At 42.3% G+C, this 23,822-nt stretch overlaps 1 protein-coding gene across 1 annotated transcript in view; it reads left to right on the top strand.

Moving 5' to 3' along the window:
• Positions 1-19: 19 nt before the first annotated feature.
• Positions 20-23,822, top strand: part of PPA2 (inorganic pyrophosphatase 2) — a 45,455-nt gene continuing 21,652 nt past the window's right edge. Inside the window, 8 exon segments of the mRNA XM_042812473.1 lie at positions 20-212; positions 7,728-7,808; positions 7,811-7,954; positions 7,957-8,310; positions 10,514-10,578; positions 12,104-12,148; positions 20,162-20,215; positions 22,715-22,834. Coding sequence (XP_042668407.1) covers positions 20-212; positions 7,728-7,808; positions 7,811-7,954; positions 7,957-8,310; positions 10,514-10,578; positions 12,104-12,148; positions 20,162-20,215; positions 22,715-22,834 — 1,056 coding nt within the window.

The following is a 23,822-nucleotide window of genomic DNA, read 5'->3' as shown; positions in this document are numbered from 1 at the left end:
GGCACTGCCTGTGAATGCCATGTCGTGCCGGTCTAATCAAACTCATGTCAAAACAGCAGGAGCTGCTGGCATCTCAGCTTGGACCCGACTTATCCTGGCAAGAGCCCCAACAGCTGTCAGCAGCAATCACGGCCACAGCAGTGACAATGGCCCTGCAGCCCCATTGCTTTTAGGGAACAGTGCATCAGGAGCCCCGTGGGCAGCCTGCTTGCGTGAGGCAGCCACACGCCCAGTGGGTGACAGCTCATAGCTGCCCTGGTGCCACGTTGCCATGCTGCATCCCCAAGGACTGTGCAGGACAAAGTGATGAGTACAGGGATACCATGCAGCAGTGTTAATGCATCTCCAATTTGTGTTTATCCAAAAAGAGCTTGGTCCACTATGACGCTGCCTCCTGACCAAAGTCCCTCATTTCTACCCTGCAGAGTAAGGAAAAGATGAAGAAACGATTAAGCAATTCTCTATGCCAAATTACGGTGCAGTGCCAGTGCTGCACAAAGTGTCCTGTCTGCACAGACCCTGGCAGAGGACTAAAGCAGAGGGTACCAGGAAGAGCTCGTGCTGGCACAGAGAAGGTACACAGTATGCAGGCAGCCCATGTGTTGCATCTCCTCTCCCCTTTGCTACTCCCCAAGAAACCCATGTGTGTTGCAAGACAGACCACAACAGTTCCTAATGAGGCACAGCAGTGAGGGTGAGAAGGGTGCCCAGGGAGCAGAGACTAGCATCACAGCAAGGAATAAACAGATTAAGGTGGGAGTTGAGGGAAACTGGCTGCCCTATTTCCTTACACTGGGGATTTCCTGAGTTTTGTTTGTTTTCTTTTTATCCAGGCAATGGCTTGACATTCAGCAAGGGTGGCAAAACTGGTTTAAACGGTCACCACCCTTTGTGTCCCCTTCCCCCTGGAATCCTGTTCCCATTATTGGTGGCAGGGTGCAAGCTGAGCATCTGAGGCTGGATGGAGGAGGTGATCTGGCTGAAAGCCCCCTGACTTCCCCCTGGGCCGTTTTCCATCTGGATCTGCTCTCCCGCTTAGTTCATCACACAGTTTTGCCAGCAGTTGCAGCAAGGGAGGGACACAGGGGTACATGTGAGCAGCTGCTTAGATGTAGTTACTTAAACTGGCACTGCCCAGAGTAGTTATTCGCCCCCTCAAGGATCTTATCGTGCCCATTTTTCTGAAAGCACAGATCTCATCATCGCTAGGAGATTTTATTATATTTATTTAAATTAAGATTGCTGAAGGGAAAACTGGGGAATATACTTTGGCTGGGTGGAGGTGAAGCAACAAATTTTATTAAATTCTTGGTTTTGCAGGCTCTCTGCCACACATGAAGAGTTCCAGCCAAGATATAATGGTTTGTTCAGGTGTTTATTACGACAGCAATCTGCCCACATGCAAGAGGTGCCTTCCTCTTCCTCCACTACTCTCTCACAGTCTGACAAAGTTTGTGTTCATTCAGCAAAGAAGTGGCTGCAGGGAAAGCCAACTGTGGTTTCTCCTGCCTTTGAGCAAGTAGTGGTCTGAGTCCAGGCAACAGCAGCATTTCTGGGGCAGCACGGAGCCCAAAGCTATTGTACAACACAGTCTAGAAATGCAGAGTGCCTTCTGAAATCTCAAAATATCTCCTCTGTGCCTCTTACTATGGAAAGGGCTTAAAATAGCATGTCTGAAGTCATGTTCCACATGAGGTTTAATATAGAGGCAACCAGATGTAATCCCTATAGAATCTTACTACTGTTTGCTGTACTTCACCTGGACTATAATAAAACAGCTGAGAAAGCACTACCAGAACTGCACATGAAGAACTCAGCTAACAGTAGCAACCAGCTCTCAATGACTGAACAGCTTCTGTTCCCTTCTGGCCATGGTAGCAACTGATGGCTGAGCTGTATCAAAGTTACTAAACTCTAAGACAAGAGGGAATATTTGGCATCTGTGTGGACAAAATGCTCATTTTACAATCATTGCAAATATCTCTTTGATCCCTGGATGTTCTGCTTATTTAATTCTCCTAAGCAAATTGGAAGCCAGAGGATGTTAGCACTCACATACGGGATATTTACATGGAACCTCTCCACTCACGAGACAGAACAGGTGCTGGTGTCAACATGTAAAATATTGGCTTTGTGTTCCCAAGCAACTGTAGTAGTTGCACATAAGAGGTTATTGTTCTACGATCAATGTTAACCTTTATCTTCATCCTGAGCTATAAATGAACCAGGAAAGCCATCAAGACTGATGGCCATTAAGTTGTTTGTTTTGTTGTAGTTCCTCACAGCTGTTACGGTGTATTTCATGGTATCCCAGTTTCTTGGTGTATAGCTTGGTATCCCAGAGCACTCAATGTACTGCTGTGGGCTGATTATCATGCTGTTCCCTGCCAGTGGAAGGAAGCATGGCAGGGAACACCTCAGGTTTGCTCAGCGCAGTGGCCACTCAATGAAAAGACAGCCTCCTAATGCACTGCACCATGCCCCCACCAGCCAGCATGAAATTGCAGCAAACAAATTTAGCTCAATGCCAACATTAGAAATCTTTCAGGATGGGAAATGGTGTGCCCACATTCCCTTCTGTACCCACTGCGACAATTAAGGGTAGATTAATCAGTATGTTTAATGATGAGTCCACAGTTGCTCCTCATCCTTGCTTCCCTACATCCTTGGAATTAGCTCTCCTCTCTGCACAGTAAAGCGATTACACCCAGTGGGTAGCAGAGGATCAGCGTGGTACAAGGAAATGCTACAGAGAGCAGTCCCACCCCCTCCACGGGTGGGAGGTGACAGCAGTGGGCTCAGATGTCTCTATTAGCCCCCTGTCTCCACACACACACACCTGGGTGCAGATAAAAGCAAGCCTGTACCTCTTCTTGCTCTGCTTGTATGCATGAGTCAGAGCAAAGATATCTTTTGAGAGACAAAATGTTGAGGTGATAAGAGCACTCACGTGAAAGGCCCACCAAGGACTTTGAGCACTGGGAAGCTGAGAGAATGTTCACCCTATCCGTCTGGGGCTGTAATTGTAAGATAAGAAAAGAATGACAGATGAGGATAAAAGCAATAAAAATGGAAGACTTAAGGATAGGTAAAACTGAAGTCTACTACACATTCATCTTTCAAAAGAATGAATCAAAACTACTTTGAAATATACATAGGAAAAAAAAAAAACTTCAAAAACCTTTCCATAGTGTAGAGCAAGAAAAAAGCCTGTCTTGTAGGTGGGAAGTAATTTTGTGTGGCAATGTCACCTTGCCTCTGACTGCTGATCTTGCCAGACTGGTGATTCCAGTAGAGAAACAGGTCCTTGGAAGTGAGCGCACAGCGATCGTTTCTTTTAGCTGTCTCTGGTGTTTCCTCTCTAAATATTTGTTGGAGAAATTAATAAAGCATACACCTCCAGGGCTCGGAACAGGCTGCGGGTGTTTTAAAGAGGGAACAGCTCAACCTACCAGGCTCTGCAACCAAGCTCCTTTGACTACCATGAAGCCTCAGGACTCCCAACAAAGCTGCTGCCGCAGTTTATATGTCCAAAGGGCTGAAGTGCTCTATGTGTACAGAGAGGGACCCGGCTTTCAAATGAAACATCTGTCAGGAAGGAGAGGGGTCACCAGGGCTTGAACTGCTCTTAGTGTGCAGTTGGATCTGTCATTGTCCCACCAGAGCGTTTTATTAGCCCACAAAACATGCATGGAGCCAGGCCAGCTTTCCAAGGTGCAGGCTTGGAGGGGTGGAGGAGAACTGGTGATCAAACTGAGCAGACGTTGGATTTCTGCAGGGTTACAGCAGTGCGGCAGTTTGCTAAGGGAAATAATCTGACTCTGTCCATCAAGTAGATGGCACTGTGATATCAAAGCTAACGAGGGAAAGACATGTAAATGAGAGAGGCAAATGAAAGTACAGGAGGTTGAATCTTTATTATTGTGTTTTAATGCAAAAAAGGGAGTGTAGGAATTACCAAAGGTAAAATATTTTTTGAGGAATCCTTTGAGAATTGTATGTCTGACAATTTGAAAATTGAGAGGGAAAGGGTGCATTAAAAAGCCTTAATTTTCATTGTAGGTCCCTCTTTTGAATGAGCATAATTTTGCAGCTTTGCACTGAATCTTCATGTTTCCAGACAATGCTTTTTAAGATTTATTGGAACTATTTTTCTTTTCTGTTTCTCTATTTTGTGTACATAAACAGCCATGAAAGAAAAAGGGAAGACTCCATTTCTGATTCGTGATGGAGAAGTTGCTCTAGAGTAACAAAGGTAAGAGTCTTTAAAAAACCTAAGTTGCAAACAAGTTTAGGTGGGACTCACAGTAGACTAAAAATCTCTGCTTCAGGGGCTTAAAATGAACAGAGCAGATGTCTAGGAAGGAAGAAACAGGCTTCTGTGACAAAGCTTAACACAGATGTGGATCCTCACCTCTCGAGGGCACCACATTCTAGACAGAAGTCCAGTTTCCCATAAATATTGATGATTGATCTTTTTAAAGCAATAGCGTTACTCAGGTGAGTTCACCAGTGTAAAAAAAAGGCTCACAATCTGTGCCTCACAGTCACAATCTTTATTAGGAACATAATGTAACCTAATAAAATTTCTTCTAGTTACCAAAATAGACAATTTGTTCCTTGTAATTAGATGATGTAGACTTTTGCTGCCATCAGGTATTTGTCAGCATGTAGAGCACAAATGCTTATGTGAGTAGGCTATGCACTGACATCCTCTCCCAAATCCAGCTGTGCCAGTGAGAGAGGTTACTGACTTCAGCAGCTTGTCTTCCTCTTCCTGCTCGAGTCTGTCACTGCAAAGGTCTGCAAGTAGGTAGAGGAGTTCATGCTCCTTAACCTGCTTCAGTCAGAAAGCAGCCTGACATAGCTGTCTTTAACCTGCTCCAGCTGGCCTCGCTTGGTGCAACCTCAACTAGGGAGCAACAGTGCTGCCCCAACACGGGAGCACTGACAAGCAAGGGCAAGCAGGTACATGCTCACCAGGAAGGCTGGAAAGGGGACAGCTGCCCGCGAGCGCTGCCCTTTTGCAGTGGCGAGCAGCAAAGCAGAAGGCTGACAGGAATTGATTCCTTCCGATTAATGGTTTGATAAGCAGTGGAGATAGAAGTTATGCTACAGCAAAGTTAATGATAATGATGTAATCGCCGGTCAGGAGCTAACGCGCTGAAATAGCACATTGTGGTCCTAATGACAGTCTGCAAAGCCTTATTAGTTGAAAAGATGAAAACCATTTTCATTTGGGAGAAAGGGAAATTGTTCTTTTAATCACTATTTATTTATAACACAAAAAATTGTTTTCTGTGTTTAATTTGTAGGGCATATTCACCAGCAAAACATACACATAATGCATATATATGAAAAAAGTAAACGTACAGTGCCAAGTACAAATTGTTAAAGGAAGGATGTCCTTCAGGCTTAGGTGATTATACTGCTGCTGAGTTTTTGCTATACACCAGTGGTACTCTTGTGGAATGAGATTCACCCCTGTGCAGAGGGCAAGCATAAAACCTAAGTACCATGTAAACCCTACTTAAGTCTTATGGACCTGCTTCTAACTCCGTTGAAATAAATAGCAATATTTTCATCGACTTTCAGTGGGACCTGTTTCAAGGTCAATGAATGGGATCAGTCCTACACATACCTTTTGCTGGCCCAATATATTAAGGATTTGGATGTAAAATGCTTGGGAACAAAAAGAAGTGAAAAAAAAACCAAAAACCTTGCCTGTAAAAGCTTTAGTAATTTTAGAGAATTTGCATCGTCTAAATATGAGAATCAAAACATGAATTTGTTCCAAAGATTCAATAATATTAAGTACGGAAGCTGCAGTATCGCCTAAATCTGACTTTAGGAATACTGTGCATACTTCTGTCATGTTTTGTGTCATAATACTGAGAAACACTGTCAAATCTATTTCAGGCTTTACCACCATTATTTCTGTAGTTTTAGAAGAATTTTTGATACATTGGAGTATTAAAACAGTAAGGCCTCTGCTCTGGCAGTGTTAACAAGTCTTGCATGTGTTTTTCTACCGTATCATTCACCATTGCAAAGTAACAGGATGGCATCTTTTTATTCACCTCAAAAGAGCCTGAATAGAAAGTCATTTATATCTCATAAATTCCAAGCGTTCAGATGAGACCTCACACGGCAAAGGAGAACTCTGCACTCAGAATTCATGCATCTTACAGCAACTCTTGACCACAGCTGTGTATTTTACTTCCCAGCCTGTATGGAGAGATAAATATGTTGGGTTCCTCCTAGAACAATACTAAACACAACTGCCAACGTTGTAAATGTAAAAATACTGCATGTGCACTCAGTAAACAATTTTTCAAAGGCTCTGAACTTCCATAAACAAACCCCACATTTGCCAGACCCAAGCAGGGGAGTGGGCACATGGCATATGTCTGTTTTTTATGTTATCTGTTTGAGCAGCAGGCCAACTCAAAGAAAATGCAGAACAGATTTTTTTTTTTATGATAGATTCTCTACTGTTGTGTTTTGTTTTGTTTTGTTTTTTTCCCCACATGAAAAACGAATGACTCACCTCCTTACAAACTCAAAACACAAAGAACTTCAAGCAGACACCTTACATGATGAATTTCAAACCCCAAGTGTCCAAGACAGAAGGTTACCCTGGAAAACCTGGCATTTGGTGAACTTGGGAAAGAAAGATGCCAACACCTCTGACAAAACACCAACTATTTAGCAACTTCTGTGGATATGAGTAATTGGCCTACTCCTAGACCCTTTGTACTCTCCTGAAGATCAGCCTGTTGTGACAAATTTAGCAAACAATGGCATGCACACACACACAAAAGGGAAAAAAAAAAAAGAAAAAGAAAAAGAGAGAGAAGAAAGGAGATCGCAGCTTTTTATCCAGAGCCCTCGCTGTCATGAAAAACCCACCTACCAGCACACATCAGACGAATCGCAGAATATCCTGAGTTGGAAGGGACCAAACATGATCACTGAATCCAACTCTTGGCTCCACATAGGACCACCCAAAACCCCAAACCCTATAGCTGAAAGCATAGTCCAAATGTTCCTTGAATTCCAACAGCTTGGGGCTATGCCTACTGGCCTGAGGAGCCTATGCTATGCCCACCACCCTCTGTTGAAGAACCTTTTCCTAGCAACCTGACCCTCCCATGACACAGCTGCATGCTGTTCCCTCAGGCCCCATCTCTGTCCCCAGAGAGCAGAGCTGAGCACTGCCCCTTTGCTCCTGTGAGCCACCGTGAGGCCTTCCCAACCAAAGGACCTGATCCTGCACAAATCTTCCAGCATAATTCAGACCAGGGTTAAAATCCAAAATTGATATTGACCACCAAAGACAACTGGCTTGAGATTGAAGAGTGATAAAGTAACACTAACTGTTCAGCCTGCTTCTCCATCAGTGAAACAAAGCAGTCCCTTCTCAGGAATGTTTGAAAAACAGAGGATGAGAAGCAACCTGTATCCACGGATAAAATCCATCAGTAACCCTCCTTGAGGATTAAGGGAAAGCGACCAGAATTCAAAGCCACCAATGCTGCAGGAAACATCGTCCATAGAGGAATACAAAACCATTACAAAGAGAATACGGATGATAAGCTAATTTATGTGTCAGCAAAGTTCAATATAACAAGCATTACCTATCTGTGGGAATCAGTGCCAGTAGCTCAGCTACCCAGGTGCAGGAGTGGGAGCCGTGTGCTGAGAAGGGAACACTTTATTGCCAGGGAGCGGGCAGGATGGCAATCGTCACACCTCCACTGGGGCTGACAAACCTGCCATGGCACCACTCCTTCCATGCCCCTATTTCCTCCCTCTGTCCCCTTCTCCCGCGGCTGGGGGCAAGCGGCCATCTCACGGACCCCATAGCCAGAGTTTGGACCCGGCGACAACTGCCGCCTCGGGGCAAACCGCCATCTTGTGCCTCTCGGGGCTGAGAGCCGCGCCTCCCCTCAGGCGCAGCGCGGCGGTACGGACTGCTGCTGTCCGTCCGCGTCGGTGCGGCAGGAGGAGAGGGGGCCCTGTCGCAGTAGCATCCTGTCTGCAGGGCCGAGCCGAGCCTGCCGGCGGGGACCACTAGGGACAGCCGGGGCAAGGGGCAGGAGGCCGGCACGGCGCGGCGCAGGCCCGGCGGCCGCAGGAAGGGGAGGGAGGCGGTCGCAGCCATCATGCGTGCGCTGCCGGGGTTGGGGCGGCTGCTGGCGGCGCGGGAGTGGGGGTGGCCGCCGCGCCGCTGCCTCACCGCCATGGCCCGCTACGGCACGGAGCAGCGGGGGCGGCCCAACTCTCCCGATTACCGCCTCTACTTTAGTAAGTAGCAGCACCCGGGGTCCGGTGACCTCCCCCTCCTTCCTTCCTTCTTTCTCCGCCTCGGGACGGGGCACGGCGGGGAGAGGCGGTAGCCGCCTGCCGCTCCCGCTGAGGCCTCTCGCGTTGCTCGAGGGGTCGGCCCCGAGGCTCCCCTCTACCCGAGGGGGCAATTTGCGTGGAAAGTGAAGAGATTTCCCGGCAGATCTGCCTTTCAGAGGAAATGCTGGGCCTGTAAGGGCCTCCGGGCCGGTGTGTGCGCTGCACGGGCCCTGCAAAGCTCCCTGAAGGGTGTGGGGGTGCTGGGGGCACGTGGGGCACTGGGGAGCCTAAGGATGGGCTTGGCAGAAGGAGCCTCGCCTCAGCACTGTGTCAGCTCTGTGGGAGTACTGCCTGTAACCTGTGGCCAGGCCAGCCCTCCTGGAGACGTCACGCTGAGGAGAGACTGGTATCCAGACAGCAGGACTGCAGCGTGAGCAGCAGCAAGGTGGCACTGGGAGAGCGCGGGCAGGGCTCCAGGAGGCCTCCTGGAGCGGGAGCTTCAGCATTACACGTGTCGCTAACTACACTGACCGTACTGCACTTTGCTGTTGTGTACGTCTTTAGTTCGTTGGCTTCTCAGGAGTTACCTCTGATGTCTGCAGTCATCACGTGCCCTGTGGGCACTGCTCTGCCAGGGCTCCTTGTGCTCAGTCCCCAGGGAGCTGCAAGGCATGTCAGTCAGTGGAAGCAAGCAGCCCGCCACTAAACTTTGCTTTAATTAAGAGAGTGGGTCTGGGTGGCTTCCAAGAGTTGCCAGCAGGGCGAGGGAGGTGGTTGTATCTCTGCTCTGACCTTCTAAGGTCTATCTGGGGTATTGTATCTGGGCCTGGGATCCCCCAGTACAAGAATTATGTGGAGCTGTTGGAGCAGGTCCAGAGGAGGGCCACAAGGATGATAAAAGGGCTGGAGTACCTCTCCTATTAAGATAGGCCTAGAAAGTTTGGGATGTTTAGCTTGGAAGGAGAAGGCTCCAGGGAGACTTCATTGAGGCCTTTATCCTCCTTGAGCAGGAGAAGGAGTGACTTTTTACACAGCCTGATACTGATAGGATAAGGGGGGATGGCTTTAAACTAAAAGAGGGGAAATTTGAGTTAGATGTTAGGAAGAAATTCTTTACTCACAGTGGTGAGGCACTGTAACATACTGCCCAGAGCTGGGGATGCCCCATCTCTAGGGGAGTTTGAGGCCAGGTTAGATGGTCTCTTGGGCAGTCTGATCTAGTGGGTGGCAGCTCTGCTTGCAACAGGGTCCGTTTTTAAGGTCCTTTTCAACCTAAGCCATTCTATGAAAACAGACAGCATGTATTCCTCTTTGTGGAGGTTGTCCAAAGCTAAATAAAGAGTTTTGTGTTTCCGTTTACCATAAAGAGGAGTGCTAACAAAGGAGGAACTCCTTGAGATCAGTGTCTTGTATTGTATATAAACGTATTATTATATGTTTCTGTTTCTGTTTGGGCTTCGGTATATTGAAGAGTTTCTAAGTGATTTGAAATGCTTCAGCGTTTACTCCGGTAAATTTTGTTCCTTTCTTTAGTGGAAGCAAGGCTGAGGTGCAGACTAGGCCTCCATTAAGGTAATGTCAATTTTTGCAGGATTTGAGGTTATCATGTTTCATATCTAGGGCCTGAGCTATTATACCATCGCTTGTATGTTCTCTTCATCAGATTTCAGCATGCTGAAGAATTTTCTCTTTGTGATTGTGAAATTTAGCTCACTAGAAATACAGTAAAGTCATCAGGGCTATACTACTAGAAGACCATGGAGATTCACTGATCACTCATGGAACTGAGGTTCCCTGAGTATTCCACACCTTTTTTTTCTCTGTTAATGGTTGTGTACTACCAAGGAAGAAAGGAAAAGACAAGGAAGGGATCTTCTCATCTTTCTCTAGCTTATATTGCCAGCTAGGTAGAAAAGAGAAGTGTGGTATTGAATACCAAATCAGTAATTCTGATTCCAGTAAGTCATAGTCAAAGAATCAAATACGTTGTCCTGCACGTAGCTTATTTTTCAGTCTTTGGAATTAAACTCCAGGAAGAGATTTAATTGATGGGTATGTTGTCATATCATAGATTTCTATACTGCATAATAGTTGTTACTAGTGCAGACATCTTACAGCATGTATATCTAGATTTGTAATGTTACTTTGTTGTTTTATTTTTCAGAGAACGCTGATGGTAAATATATCTCCCCGTTTCATGATATTCCACTCTTTGCTGGATCCAAAGAGGTATGTATTTTTACTTTGAGTACTCTTTAGATATAAATGCACTTTTAAAAGGGATTTTTTTAAAACGATTAAGAGACAAGTCTGTCGTGCCAAAGGAGGCATTTTAAGCCAGTCTGAATAATAATGTAAGCGAGATAACTCCACCTCATTTTCCCAGTGAAGTTCAGTAATTTGTATTGAAGCATCATAACTGTGTAAATAAACCACTTGTCCTTTTAAATCTCCAGGTGACTGAGGGTAAGGAGAGCCCTCTCAGTACCATGTAGCAACTCTCTGTGTTTAAAGTTTGTGTTCCCGGGTTTTTCAGCTCGCTTTCTATTGTTATTTAAAAAAAAGTGGATTTTTTTCTATGTCTGCAGTTAAACATGCGTTTCCTTGCTGTGGGACGTGTACAGCACATACTTATGTGACTTCTGGTGTATTTTTTTAATTCCCAAAAGGAGGATTATAATTGGAAGCCAACAATAATGCCCGAGAGAGAAGTGGTAATCGCACCTTTAGAGAATTACGAGGCGTGAGGTGCAGCTGAGCACTTTCACGTCTTGTTAGCCACGTTCCCTGGAGTTTCATTATGGCAATAATGAAACGCCTGTTTTATATGTCACTGGTGGGAACTGACAGTCTTTGGTTTAGACTTAGGTTTGCTTATTATGGTACACTTGTTACACAAACAGGTTGGGAGGGTTTTGGCCGTTCTCTTGATTTGTTGCTGGGACTCTATGGGTGATGTGACTGCTGAGATATGTCAACAGCTGTAGTGTGTTCACAAGTCTCTATCTGAGTAATGAACCAATTTCCTGAATTATTTTAACTGTCATTACTAAGATGCTCTGTGGACTGGGTGCTATTAATATGAAATCAAGGGGCATTTTCACCCACCTGTTGTTTGGAGGCCTTGCTGGGCCTGCTTCAAGAGTTTGTGTGGTGAGAAGGATTATGGTCTGTGAGTTTTCTGTGGACTAAATTATAGTACAGTGATGACTGATTAATGCAGAGAGCCTTTCATTTTGGCTGTGTGAGCAAGGAAAGAGCTTCAGAGCTTCCTGTGGGACGTGAACACCAGAAGAGAGTTGTTGTCGGTGCTATTTTTACCTTCTTTTCAAAATGAGGAGGTTAGGACTTACATGTTATATTCTTTGCCTCTTCTAATCTAAGCTTTCTGAACTTAATTTTGTGGTGGATAACTCCAGGCCTATTTTCCATATTGCTTGTTGTTTTGTTTTTTATTCTGTTCAAGTGAGCAGAAGGATGACTGATGTGTTTTAAACAGCTGATGCCTAAACTGCTGCTTGAAATCTCTGCATAGCAGAGAGGAAGTGAATATGTCCATGTATATTTTTCTGTTGCTCTGTTAACAGTGGGAACTTCACAATCAAATGGGACCAACAACTTATTTTTAAAAGTTACTGTTTGTGCCTTCCTACCTGAAAGAGAGTGTTTCATTAGCATTTAAAACTAGTAATATCTGTATTGATGTGAATACACGATTGCTCTCTAATGTTCTTTGTTCACCCTTACCTTATAGGATAAAGAGATTCCTGCAAAGAGGTCAAAGACTACAGGAAATGAGGTACAGCTGGGTTCTTTTCCCTCCTCCTCCTTTTCTTTTCCCTCCTTTGCATCATTTTGCTTTTCTGGAAAGTAATCTTTTACTGAATATAGTTAACATATGTTCAAATGCAAGTCTTTCAGGAAAAGAATACTTACAGGGATTTAATATTCTCCTTTAATGAGTCAGAAATGTTAGAATTCTTTTATTCATCAAAAAGTTCTCAAAGACGAACACTTTTATACTGCTTTTTCGGAGTTTCATTTTATCTGTTAAGTGTAGATATATTTTCTTTTTGGCAAAAGCATTTTCAGTAAAAAACCTCAATTAGTGGAATATTCATGATGCTTTGACCGTGGCTTAATTTTGGTATATATACAAAACTTAAGAGATTGTAAGTATGTAGGGCAGAAATTAGAATTACTATTCCTGTTTTTTGCACCTGAAGTTGTATCATTTTCTGTGCTTATTTAGTAAGCCCAAAGTGAGAAAATCACATCTGCTACTGGTTCAGTATTAACCAGCACTAAAGCTGAGCCTTAGAGAAGAAACATGGCCAGTCTGTTCAAGCTTTTCCTGTGAAACAGAGTTGTTTATGCAAGTGTCTATTCCAAAATGTAGCTTTTTTGCATATTTGCTTTTTTTTTTTTTTTTTTTTTTTTTTGCTTTCCTTGGTGGGGGATAAAATTCAGTTGAAAAAACAAAGACGTGTGTTTTCTTGTGTCCTTTCTTCTTTCCCCCATGCCCCTCTGTCTTCTTAGTATCTGTTTGACCAGTCATATTGCAAAGCTGTAACTATCCATCCAATGTTAAAGAACTGTCTGAAATCTTCTTACAGGTTGACAACTAGCATGGGACATGCTGGTTTCTGTATTGTACACCAGTCCCCACACAGTCCTGCACAGTGTATTTCTTCCACCTTCAAGCTGTGTGACACTTAGTGGGTTTCCTGCTGCTTGATGCCTGTTTAAGTACTATTTGGTAGATGTAGAATTGTACCTGACGCATAAGTTGACAAGAAGTATGTCCCAATAGCCTTTCTTGACCTTTTTGCAACATGAACTCTTAATTATTGGTCTTGAACACTGTGACACTATCTGCTGTTTACAGAAATGCAAACCCTGTTCTGTGCAGTGTCTAAATTTTGTCTGTGTGGGGGGCAAGTATGGTAGTTCATTTAAAACAGTATTTCTCGTTCCCTTTTTCTAATCTCTGGATCACTCTATGGGGAAAACAAATAAGGAAAAAAAAACCTGAGAAGCTGAGCAGCTCTTATTTTCTGGGTCAGGGTAGACTCTAGAGCTGCTTCACTTAACTCTCACTGTGAGAGAACTCTGGGCTGTGGTTGCATAAAGTGGTGGAAAAGGAGCAAAGGCAAATGCAGATGTTGGTCTTTGAGCATCTCATGTGAGTACGCAAACGAACATGTAGTCTGCAGGCATCCCAAATCTGTTTGGTCTTAAGTGGTGAAAGGCGAGAATGCAAATCATTTAGGAAACCTTTTTTCACCATGTTTGGGAGCTGAGGAGAAGAGAGAAAAGAAAGGGATCTTTGTGTTCAGGAAAGCAGTGTTCTGTCTTACACTGCCACCTTTGCCTAGGGAGGAATGTATCCCTGCAAGGATTTCAGGGAAAGTATAGCTCAATGAGGGTATAAAGAGAAAATGAGAAATATAATGCTCTGTACTGATTTCTGAAGATCTTTGAAGCACTATATTCCATAGCTTGGTCTAGGGATGCAAAGGCTACTGTTGTTACTGGGTGTTGAGTTGATCCTTGCTGCAGTTGGCCAAAGTTCAAAGGTAACAGTTCTGCTTGCCCTAGGAACAAAGTTAAAACTCATGCTCTTGCTTTCAAACTCAAGGTAGCACTTAATAAACAAATACGTTTAGGAGTGGAAAAAGATGCAATGTCTGCATGAGTCTGCTCAGTCTCTCTAACTTTAAATTGTTCTTTGCATTTCTTATACAGGGAATGAAGGTCTCAAAAAAAGGAGTCTGTTTACAGGATAAAGGAATGTACCTGTTAGCTGTTCTGCAGTCTCAGCTTCTAGTTTGAAGGGAAAAGCTGTGATAGTTGTGTATTAAATCTTGTAAGGAACCCTTCTTTCTTGCAATGTTTTAGACCTTCCCAAATCTCTATTAAATTCAGTTTTGCAGCTGTTGTTGACAACTCATCTTTTGGCTGTTCAGAGACTTGAAAGGAGTTACTTTCAGGGAGAAGCTATGTTGGAAGAAATCATATTCAGCTTCAGTCCCAAAACTGTTGCCAGCCTGCAGTCTGAACCTCTGCTTTAGCATTGCAGGCACTTGGAATCTGCTCTTCCTGAGTAAATCTTGCTGAAAGGCATCCGAAGTTTCACATTAGTGTCTGAAGGGATGGATGTTCACACTGTGGTTACAGTCAAAACTGTCAGGAATGGACTGTTGACTACAGTCTTACAAGGCTGGCAGGGAGGTTTGAAGAGGTCATAGTTTTCTTCTCAAGACTAATGTGAAGCGTTGCTTCCCCACTGAAATGCAAGAGTTTCTGATCTATTGTTGTTGTATATGTCTTTGTATATGTTGTATATGTATTATGTCATTCAGGGGACTCAGGTGTTCCTAAATACAAAGGTTTATTTAACACATTGGCCTTAATCTGTCCAAGCACGCAGAAATTATACTCCTAACTTTCAGGCACTACCAAAGCAGTTGAAAAATAGCAGAAAGAAGTAAGACAGGTTTGGTTTTGTCGTGTTCTTGTGTCCTTTGTGGACTTAAGTTGAATTCCTTCTGTCAGGCAAAACCTTTTGATAGATTAGGCAGTGGGATGAGATACGATTCATCACTGTGCTCATGTGGTCTGAATAGGCAATGAGGGCCTGATGCTTGCAACAGAGTTCCCATTTGTGGTGTCAGAGTTGTCTTAGGATAAAGGCAGTTTGTTCCATAAGCAGGGAAAAGCTGGCGTTATGTCCCATATAACGCAGCTGCAAAACTTGGGCTGTGTGTTCTCTCTTAACTACAGCTTCTGTAAGCTTCTGTAGTCATGTTAGACACTTTTTTGTGTGTAACTTGGGCTGTAGTAGGTCCATTACAAAGAGTTTTGTGTTCCAAAATCTAGATTATCTGTGAAGGTTTCACTCTGATGTGTGAAGTTGCCTAGCTTTTTTCTGTGTATCTCTCCAATAGCTGCAAATTTTCCTTTTGTTATTCTAGATTACTTCTGTTCTTCTCAGTATTTATTAATCTTCTCTCATCTGCCCAGGAAATTTATTGGAGTAGAGTTGGTTTACTGTGAAAGCTGTATCAGTGGTCAGGCTTGACTTTAGAGAATTGATTTCTTGAAATCTGAGGTTTTATTTGCATCTTTGTCAATGTTCTATCCTGAGTAGTTCTGCAGGTGAATGTGTCTGCTAACTAGTTGATCACTGTTCGTATATCTGTGGATAAAAATTCTTCCACGATGTTCTTGATTCTCATTGCAGTATAACATGAGGGAAGGACACTGTGAAGAGCTTGAAGGCACTTCACATTTACAGTGGGCACTGTGTTCCTTTTTTGGAAGGTGCTCTATTAATTTGTCTTGGGAAAGTTCTGCTGACTTTAGATACAGTATTTGGTCTCCAGATGCTACTGATATCTACTTTGCTGTTTTCATTGGCAGACGCCTCATAGTAAGTGTTATATCAGAAATGCTTATAACACAGGGTGTCATCTTATGAACAAGACCCTCTTCATTTATTTCTGGTTGTATTTCATGCCAATCTTTCCTTTCCTTTTTTTTTTTTTCTTTTTGTTTTCCCTTTGTTTGTCTTTCTGTCTTCTTATAAACTCATGTTACTGAAAACACTACTCTTTGTTCAGACTGGTAGCACTAGACTGCAGTTCATCCTTTCCATTCTCCTCAGTCCACAAATGCAGGCTGCTGGTGAGAATCCCTGTAAGACTGCAAATGAGCAGGTAGACAGAAATGAAAATCATAGCTTTTTTTTTTTTTCTTATCTCTGTCTTGTGAGCTCCAAGTTTCTCTATGAGGAGGGTCAGTAGCCCCAGAATGCAGCCTTTAATACTGTCGGATATATTTTTTTAAAGTACTCTGCTATAAAAATGACTAATGTAACAATTAGTCTTCAGCTTACCTCGTGCAGTCCTGATGGTGAATGGCAGTCAGGCCATAAGGAGCATATTACAAAGATAATAATTATACTGACTTTCTCTTCTGCTCTTCATCTCTCTCACTTTGTCACTCTTCTTGTTCTGCATGGGTTGCTTCACTTCTTCAAATAAGCTGATGCTTCAGAGTTGAGTGTTACTTGTTGCAATCCTTGAGCACAATTGTACCTATTCAAAACCCGCCCCTCAAATACACCAACTCAGGAACTTAGGAAGACTGAGAACAAAATAGTTGAGCAAGAGGGGCAAAAGTTAGGCAAGGAAGAAAAACTGTTTCTGAGAATGATTAATGGTAATCCAGAAGGGTGGGTTGCAAAAATAATGTCAGAAATGTGCTTAATTTCTTTTCTGCTTACCTGTGGTGTTCAAATTTGTTGTAACAAACCTTGACCAAAATGAGCCATCTTCTCTAAGAATCTCTTCTTAGAACAAACCAGAGCCAGCAGTAATTTTTTCCCACTGGTCATTTGTGGAGACGATGTCCCGCAGTTTACCTACGTACAACGGTGTGGATTTTCCGTGCTTTTCTCAACACGTGTATGAGCCTTCTGAGTAATATTTCTATATCTCTGTGCTTAAAAGGCAAACAGCAACAAAAAGAAAAAAGAAAAAACCCTCCCTGTTCCTATTGTCTCTATTGAATAATAGAAGTAGAAATGATTTTACATTAAAAACAGTTTAATTCAAATGGAATGCAGTAAGTTGCCAAGCCTTGTTGAAGAAAACACCCTGCTAATGCAAACACTTATTTACATCCTACATCAATTCCTATGTGATGTAGTTTGGCTGTCCTTAGATAATAAAGGATTCTGTTTAGAGAGTTTCTTTTTCTGATATAATTTTCTCATTATTTTCATACTCAGTTTGAGGAACTGGGAAATATATATTTGACCTTTCCATGCTGATTTTTTTTTTTTCCCTTTCTCTCCTCCAGATATAATGGAGCAGAAATACAAACATATGTTCTTTGTTCACATTAACCCAAAGTCAAACAAGCTCCATGACACCTTGGGTTAAACATCCCTCTGGACCCTGTAAGGCCACTTTCCCTAGCTTATGAGTTCTCTCCCTTTTTCTGAATCTAGATAAAATCTGGACTTTGGCAGGCAGTGATCTCATAGGCAGACCAGCTGACTGCTGGCATGTTAAAGCAACTAGATGCTAAACTTCCTAAAGCAGTAGTTTTTCGTTTCATGAGAAATTAGCTTCTGGGTTTGTTTTTTTTTCCTCTCATTGGAAGGTGTGCCATGGGCTGTTGGAGCAATCTTACCTTTCCTTGACGGGGTAGAAGTGTGGCTCATGTGGCTTTTTCCTGAGGTAAAATTTTTTTTGTTTTACTGATGAAAGATAAAAATATCAATTGCCAGACACAATGACCAGCCAAAGCTAACCACTGAATGGCAAATGCAGGTGGTAATCTGTGCAGACGTGTGATGCCTGAGATGTTACTGTTTGCAGCTGGGGTCAGGAGTGTTCTGCAGCAAGCACTTGAGGGAGAGGATTGTAGTGGATGGAGGGAATAGATGCCTGTTGGAATGAAAAAGAGTGTAAGAGTGAAGGAGAAGGAATCCTGATGACATTTAGGCAAGCAGGGAAACAAGGCAGTAGGAAAGCAGAGGAAAAAAAAAAAAGCAACTTTAGAACAAAACAAAACCCACAACCTAGAGAAATCGAAGGTTTGAAATCTCAATCAATAGAAATCTCTCTTTCCGTCTGTCAAACTGTCTAATATGTGATCTTTCCACTTCGGTGAATTCTGCCTCATCACTGTGAAAATGTAATTACCCTATAAATAAAACTTTATTTTTAAAGGTAAGCACTGCATGAAGTTATTAATCTCTTGTAAATGCTTGTTAATTAATCTTGTAAATGCTTGTGGCAGCTTAGTATTAGCGAAAGTACTTCTGGGGCTGGGTTTTTGTTTTGTTTTGTTTTTTGCATATGAATTAATCTGTCTGGCTGTCACATTTAAGACCTGACAGTTCATGTTTGACTGATACCACAAATTATGAAGGCCTGGTCTTAAAGCCAAGTTAAATCCAACTCATTCCTTTTGAGGGAAGCATTGTAGTTTGCTTCCATCCAGCTGTGGTCCAGCCCTGAGAATTGTTCTAGTGAGGACCGATTAAAGTTTCAGGCAGCATTTACAGGTTGTTGTATTTGAGGCGGTGAGGAAAATAGGCAGTCGCATTCTTCACAACGCAAGATTTTCATGGAGGACGAGGCATTGTGTGCAACTGCAGGAGAAGTTTGTCCTCCTTCTGCCTGTAGCTGCCAGTCGGAACAGTTCTTTCACTTGCTGGCAATTTCTTGTCAGCACCGGCTTCCATGCTGTGCATTTCTTTTTCCAAATGTTTCTGAGATGGATGTGCAAACTTTATTTGACTCGTTTCCAGCCTTGCTCTTACCTGCTGCTGCACGTACATTTCTTTGTTCTGCAGCTGCTTCCTTAGTGTTGATGTCTTTGAACTCTCTTTGAGGGCTTCTCAGTTTCAACTATGCTTATATACGTAAAATGTACTTTATGGAAGTGATCTGGAGCATCTTTCTCCTTTATTTTTTTTTTTTTCCTTTTCCTCTTGTTTGATGTGCTTAATTATGACCTAATAATGACATACTTAAATGCCAGTGATTACAGTATGGTCACAGTACTTAGAGATGGCAAATTTCATTTAAATCTACTGTAATTTGCCATCAGGATTGTGTATAGCTTGTGGTCTCATGGGAAAGGCAGTGGGTGACATGAAAGCTGCCTTCTTGCTTCTTGCATTCCAGTTTTGAGGGGAAATGATCATAAAACCATTGGAGTGACTTTAATCAGACTGTGGCATTCCCCCTGCTAGTGGTATTTTTTTGCTGTAACTGGAGCAGAAAAATAGGAAAAATCCAAATATTTAAGTGTCTGCCACAGCTTTACTAATGGTACAGATTGAGAGTCAGTACAGTTCTTCAGTCGGTTTATTTTTTTACTACAAATGTCCTCAAGAACATATTTTGACTTTTCCTAATCTGGTGCCATTTTTAATAATCCAACAAGTTTTTATGTGAAGATGTGTCTCAGGTAATGTGATATTTGGGATTATTACTCACGGAGAAAATAATTATAGGCATTGCTGGGTTTGGTCTAGTTACCCATGTTGTTTAATACTCTGTTCTCCTTGGTGTTTAAATCTGATAGCTTCAGAAGGTGAAACCTAACAGCAGTTATAGCTTTTCTTAGGTGTTGTTTTTTGTTTTTTTTTCCTCCATTGTTAATTTTTACTTTGTCTCTACAATGAAAAGAGCTTACACTAAGGTGAGGTATCTGCATCCTTTCTCTGCCATTGCCTTTGGATTCATTGTGCCTCGCTTCAAGTAGATTTGACAGACAATCAGCACTGTCAGTAGCTTTTAGGTGTTTTCTATTTTTTTTAATTAAAAAAAAAAAAAAAAAATCAAAAAAGGCAAAAAAGAAGACCTGAAGAAATAAATCCTCGTGGTGGTTGTGAGAGAATGCATTGTCCTTTTCAGTGCTTGAAAGAAGCTAACTCTTTCATGTAGAAATGTTAATCTTTTTTGACTAGTGGACAGAATCCTGCCTTCTGGTGAACCATTCTATGGGCTTATTTAACATTCTGTGAAGAGCAATACTGGTACTGGAACAAGAACAACTGTGTATTTCCATTATTCATTCATATTCTTAGAGGTGAATGGGTGAAGGATGAACTGAGGAGGCTGAATATTACTGTGAGGAGCTAAACAAATTGTACTTAAGTAAAAGCAGCTGCAATAGAGGGATTTGTTGTATGTTGCAGCCAGACACAGAGAATTTTTTTAATTGGAAAATATTACTTGCTAAGTGGATTTTATTTTCAGTTCTTTAATTGTTTTTATTTTAGGTCCTATTTAATATGGTTGTAGAAGTGCCTCGTTGGACAAATGCAAAAATGGAGGTAATTAAGAAAAATACTTGAATATATAGGTATTTATGAAAGTAGTGACAATACAGTGGGTTCCAGTATTTGGAGTTTAATCAGTGTGGATTGCTCTTTATAGATATTGTTTTTAGTTTGTTAAAATATTAACTTGAAGTTGTGCATACAGACATTGCCGGTGTGATTATAGAAAGCTCTGAGGCTGGAATTCTGTTCCCATTCTGCAGGTATTCCTTCCTGACAGCCGTCTGACTGCAGGATACTGCATACCTGCAGCAGATTCTGGGGTGCTGGGCTGCAGAACACTGTCTTACCACTTACCTTTAGTCCTGCTCACTCACGAAACACTCAGGGCAGAGGATCTGAGGCACTGGCACAGGTTGCTCATAGAGCTGGTGGGTGCTCCATCCCTGGAGACAGCCAGGGTCAGGCTGGAGGGGCTCTGAGAGCCTGATGGAGCTGTAAGTGTCCCTGTTCAATGCAGGGAGGTTGGACCAGGGCCCCTTTCATCTCAAACCATTCTAGGATTGAATTCCTCTCACTTCCTATTGTGTAATAGCAGCCTCCTGACAAATGAGGTGACAAATAAAGGAAGTTTCCTTTTGACAAAAAAACGCATTAGGTCCTCACTCATACAAAGTATGTCCTTCTGCAGTTATTTTAACAGTAGAGCTGGGTGAGTTGTTCCTCTGCTGTTACAATGTAGAAGCTAAGTAATGCTTCATCTACAGATTTTGTGAAAGCTTATCTCATAAGGGTATTTTCTGTCTTTCTGAACATTCATGTTAGTTTTGGAAATGTTTTCCAGATGGTTTCAAGAAATTTTGTGAGTTAGCTGATGAACTATTTTGATAACTAAAAATAACCCTGAAAAACCTCCCCAGCCTCTTTGTTCAGAACCTTTTCTCTTTTTCCCTGATGCTGGAATATCATTTGAACTGTCTTTACCACCTTTGTTGTTATTTTAGAAAAAGGATTGCTTAGGATAATTGGCTTGTATTGTAAGATGAAGGTTTGTTGAGGAATCTGAGTTCAGTTTTCCAGTTTTGCTCTCTCTCCCCTTCTCTTGGTATGTTACTTTGAGGGGAGAAAGATTTGTTGTCCTGATAGATTCAGAAATACTGGATTTGGATGTTTTCTGGCTTGATAGCATAGCAGACATAATACACACGTTTTAATATACCTGGAAGTTTCTTTGTTAGGACAGAGAGTTGACCTGCTTTGCTGTTGTGTCCTGTAAGTCCTTCAGCACAGACTGTGGTAAGATGACAATACCAGCCCTTCTCTGTCTCTATGCTGAGGCACCCTTGCTTGGAAGGGAGACTGTAGGAAATTGAACCTTGCTGTTGAAAGAATGTATTGCACTGCTACATTTGTTGCATTTCTCTTGTCCTTCCCTTGATTTTACTGAAGGTGCTGTTTATGAGACATTATTGGCCCTCTGCCTACTGTTGTCACTTTATCTTCTTTGCCTCAGTTTATATCAAGAAAAACCATAACTGAGCTCCATTTCTGTCGTAATCCCAGGTTCCCCATCTTCCCTGTTAGGTTATGACAAGAAGCAGTGATATCAGGTGTGAAAATAAGTGTGGGAGGGCTTATTCATGGAATAAATGTGCATTACTGACAGGGCATTGTGGCCCAAACAGTTTGAATTCCTTTAGGATGACTTTGCTTTTGGTGTTTTAGTTAAATTGTAAGGATGTTTTAAAATGGATGTGAACTAAGTGCTGTGTGCCCATGTGTATGGCCTGAACCAGCACGTGCTCCAAGCCCTTAACAGATATGACAGCATCCAGGTGAGTCAAGCTAGTGTGGGTTTTTGTTGTGATGTGGAGTGGCAAAAGGGCAGTTCAAGTGAATTAAGTAGATAGGCTGCTGGGTTTATATTTGAGGTAGTAGAAGGATTATGACAGTAATAAACTCTTTTGTAATAATTAGTCCAGTCTTTCCAGGAGTGCTGCTTCAGTTGTAAGAATGCCTTCTAATGCTAATTTAATTTGTTCCAAAACTAACATGAAGTTGTCATGTAGTGCCTGCACAGAACATGTCCTCACCAAAAGGCTTCTGTATGCTTAGAAGCGATGGAGAGAAGGGATGCATGCAGTAGGAGAGCAGTGGCTGGGGGGTGGGTGTGAGGATGATGGAATAATTCCCCTGTTGCTGTCAAAGCCCTTGTTGTCTGAAGAACTTGTTCCACCATTTGTATTTCTGTTGAAATTGTACCATAAAGAGCAAGTTCTTTTCAGTATTCGATTGACCGTGACTGTCTCCTTATAAATTTATGTCTTTCTCTTCTAGAAATAATTCCTCTGCATACTTCACAGCATTATTTAAAACCTTAATAAGCAACTTTTTGAACATGACCCTTGAGATTTACTGTGGGGCCGTCAGACTATTAATACTCCTCAAACCACAAGCACATGCTCTCAGATGGAGCTGAATGGTTGGATACTGAATGAATTGCTTTTTGTTTTACAGTTCTCTCTTTCTCTTTGTCTTTCATGATCTGCTTAGATTGCCACTGAGGAGCCGTTGAATCCCATTAAACAAGATACAAAGAAAGGCAAGCCTCGATATGTGGCAAATATCTTTCCTCACAAGGGTTATATATGGAATTATGGTGCTCTCCCTCAGGTAACATTTTTGTTATAATGGTGAAAGTTTTCTGTCTTCTGTGTAAATTGCCTTGTAAATCTTGAGTACTGCCTGAATGCAGATCAGCTGCAAGAGGGATGTTTCTCTTTGATAATTTGGAAATTAGAATTTTTTTATGTAAGGCTTTATTGTCATCATAAATTTTCATCAGAATTTGGGTGTGGGTGTAAATATGAGCTCTGTTTCAGGAGGGAGTTAAATGATCAAGAAATTTTGAATCTTCAGTTTGCAATTCAGTCTGTGAATTGTAGTTACAGAATTAAATTATCATGGCCGTTCAAGAAAACTTGTTCATAGAATCACAGAATTATTTGAGATGGAAGGGACCCTTAAAGGCCATCTGGTCCAACCCCCCTGCACTGAACAGGGACACCTACAGCTTCATCAGGTGCTCAGAGCCCCTCCAGCCTGACCTTGGCTGTCTCCAGGGATGGGGCATCCACCACCTCTCTGGGCGCTGAGTCCATAGAGAATCTACTGGTGCTGAAGTCCAGCACCACAGTTCCAGCAGCTAAGGCATGGCTCAAATAAATACAGCTGAGGAAGTAGTCCTAATCTTTCACAACAAGTAAATGAAGCATTCCCATGCACCTTCCTCATCCTTACAATATATGCCTGATCTCTACTACTCTGCTTGCCAGATGTCTGCTAGCTCCACTCTTGAGTATTATGAGAACATAAACTCTGGCCCTTAGGCAACTCTAAATCTGACAAATCAAGTCAGAAATACTTCTTGAAGTAGCCTTTTCCTGTTTAAGCAAGACAAAAAAAAAACAAAAAAACAAAAAAACCAACTCATTTAGGATCTCCATGTATTGCAGCATAAATGTTAATCAGGATTTCTTAATGTCTTTAAGAAAGAGGAACAAGATGCCTTATCTTTCTTTAGGTTAAACCTCAACTGCCTTAGCTAACTTTGCTCTGAACTGGAAGACTTTACTGATTGTGGCACTTTCAAAACTGTGTT

Source organism: Centrocercus urophasianus, unplaced genomic scaffold, assembly GCF_019232065.1.
Source record: "Centrocercus urophasianus isolate 14NV4802_14NV808 unplaced genomic scaffold, USGS_Curo_1.0 seq_13, whole genome shotgun sequence".
NCBI lineage: Eukaryota > Metazoa > Chordata > Aves > Galliformes > Phasianidae > Centrocercus > Centrocercus urophasianus.
Note: the sequence above shows the minus strand (reverse complement) of the source record. Positions and strands in the feature narration are given on the sequence as shown.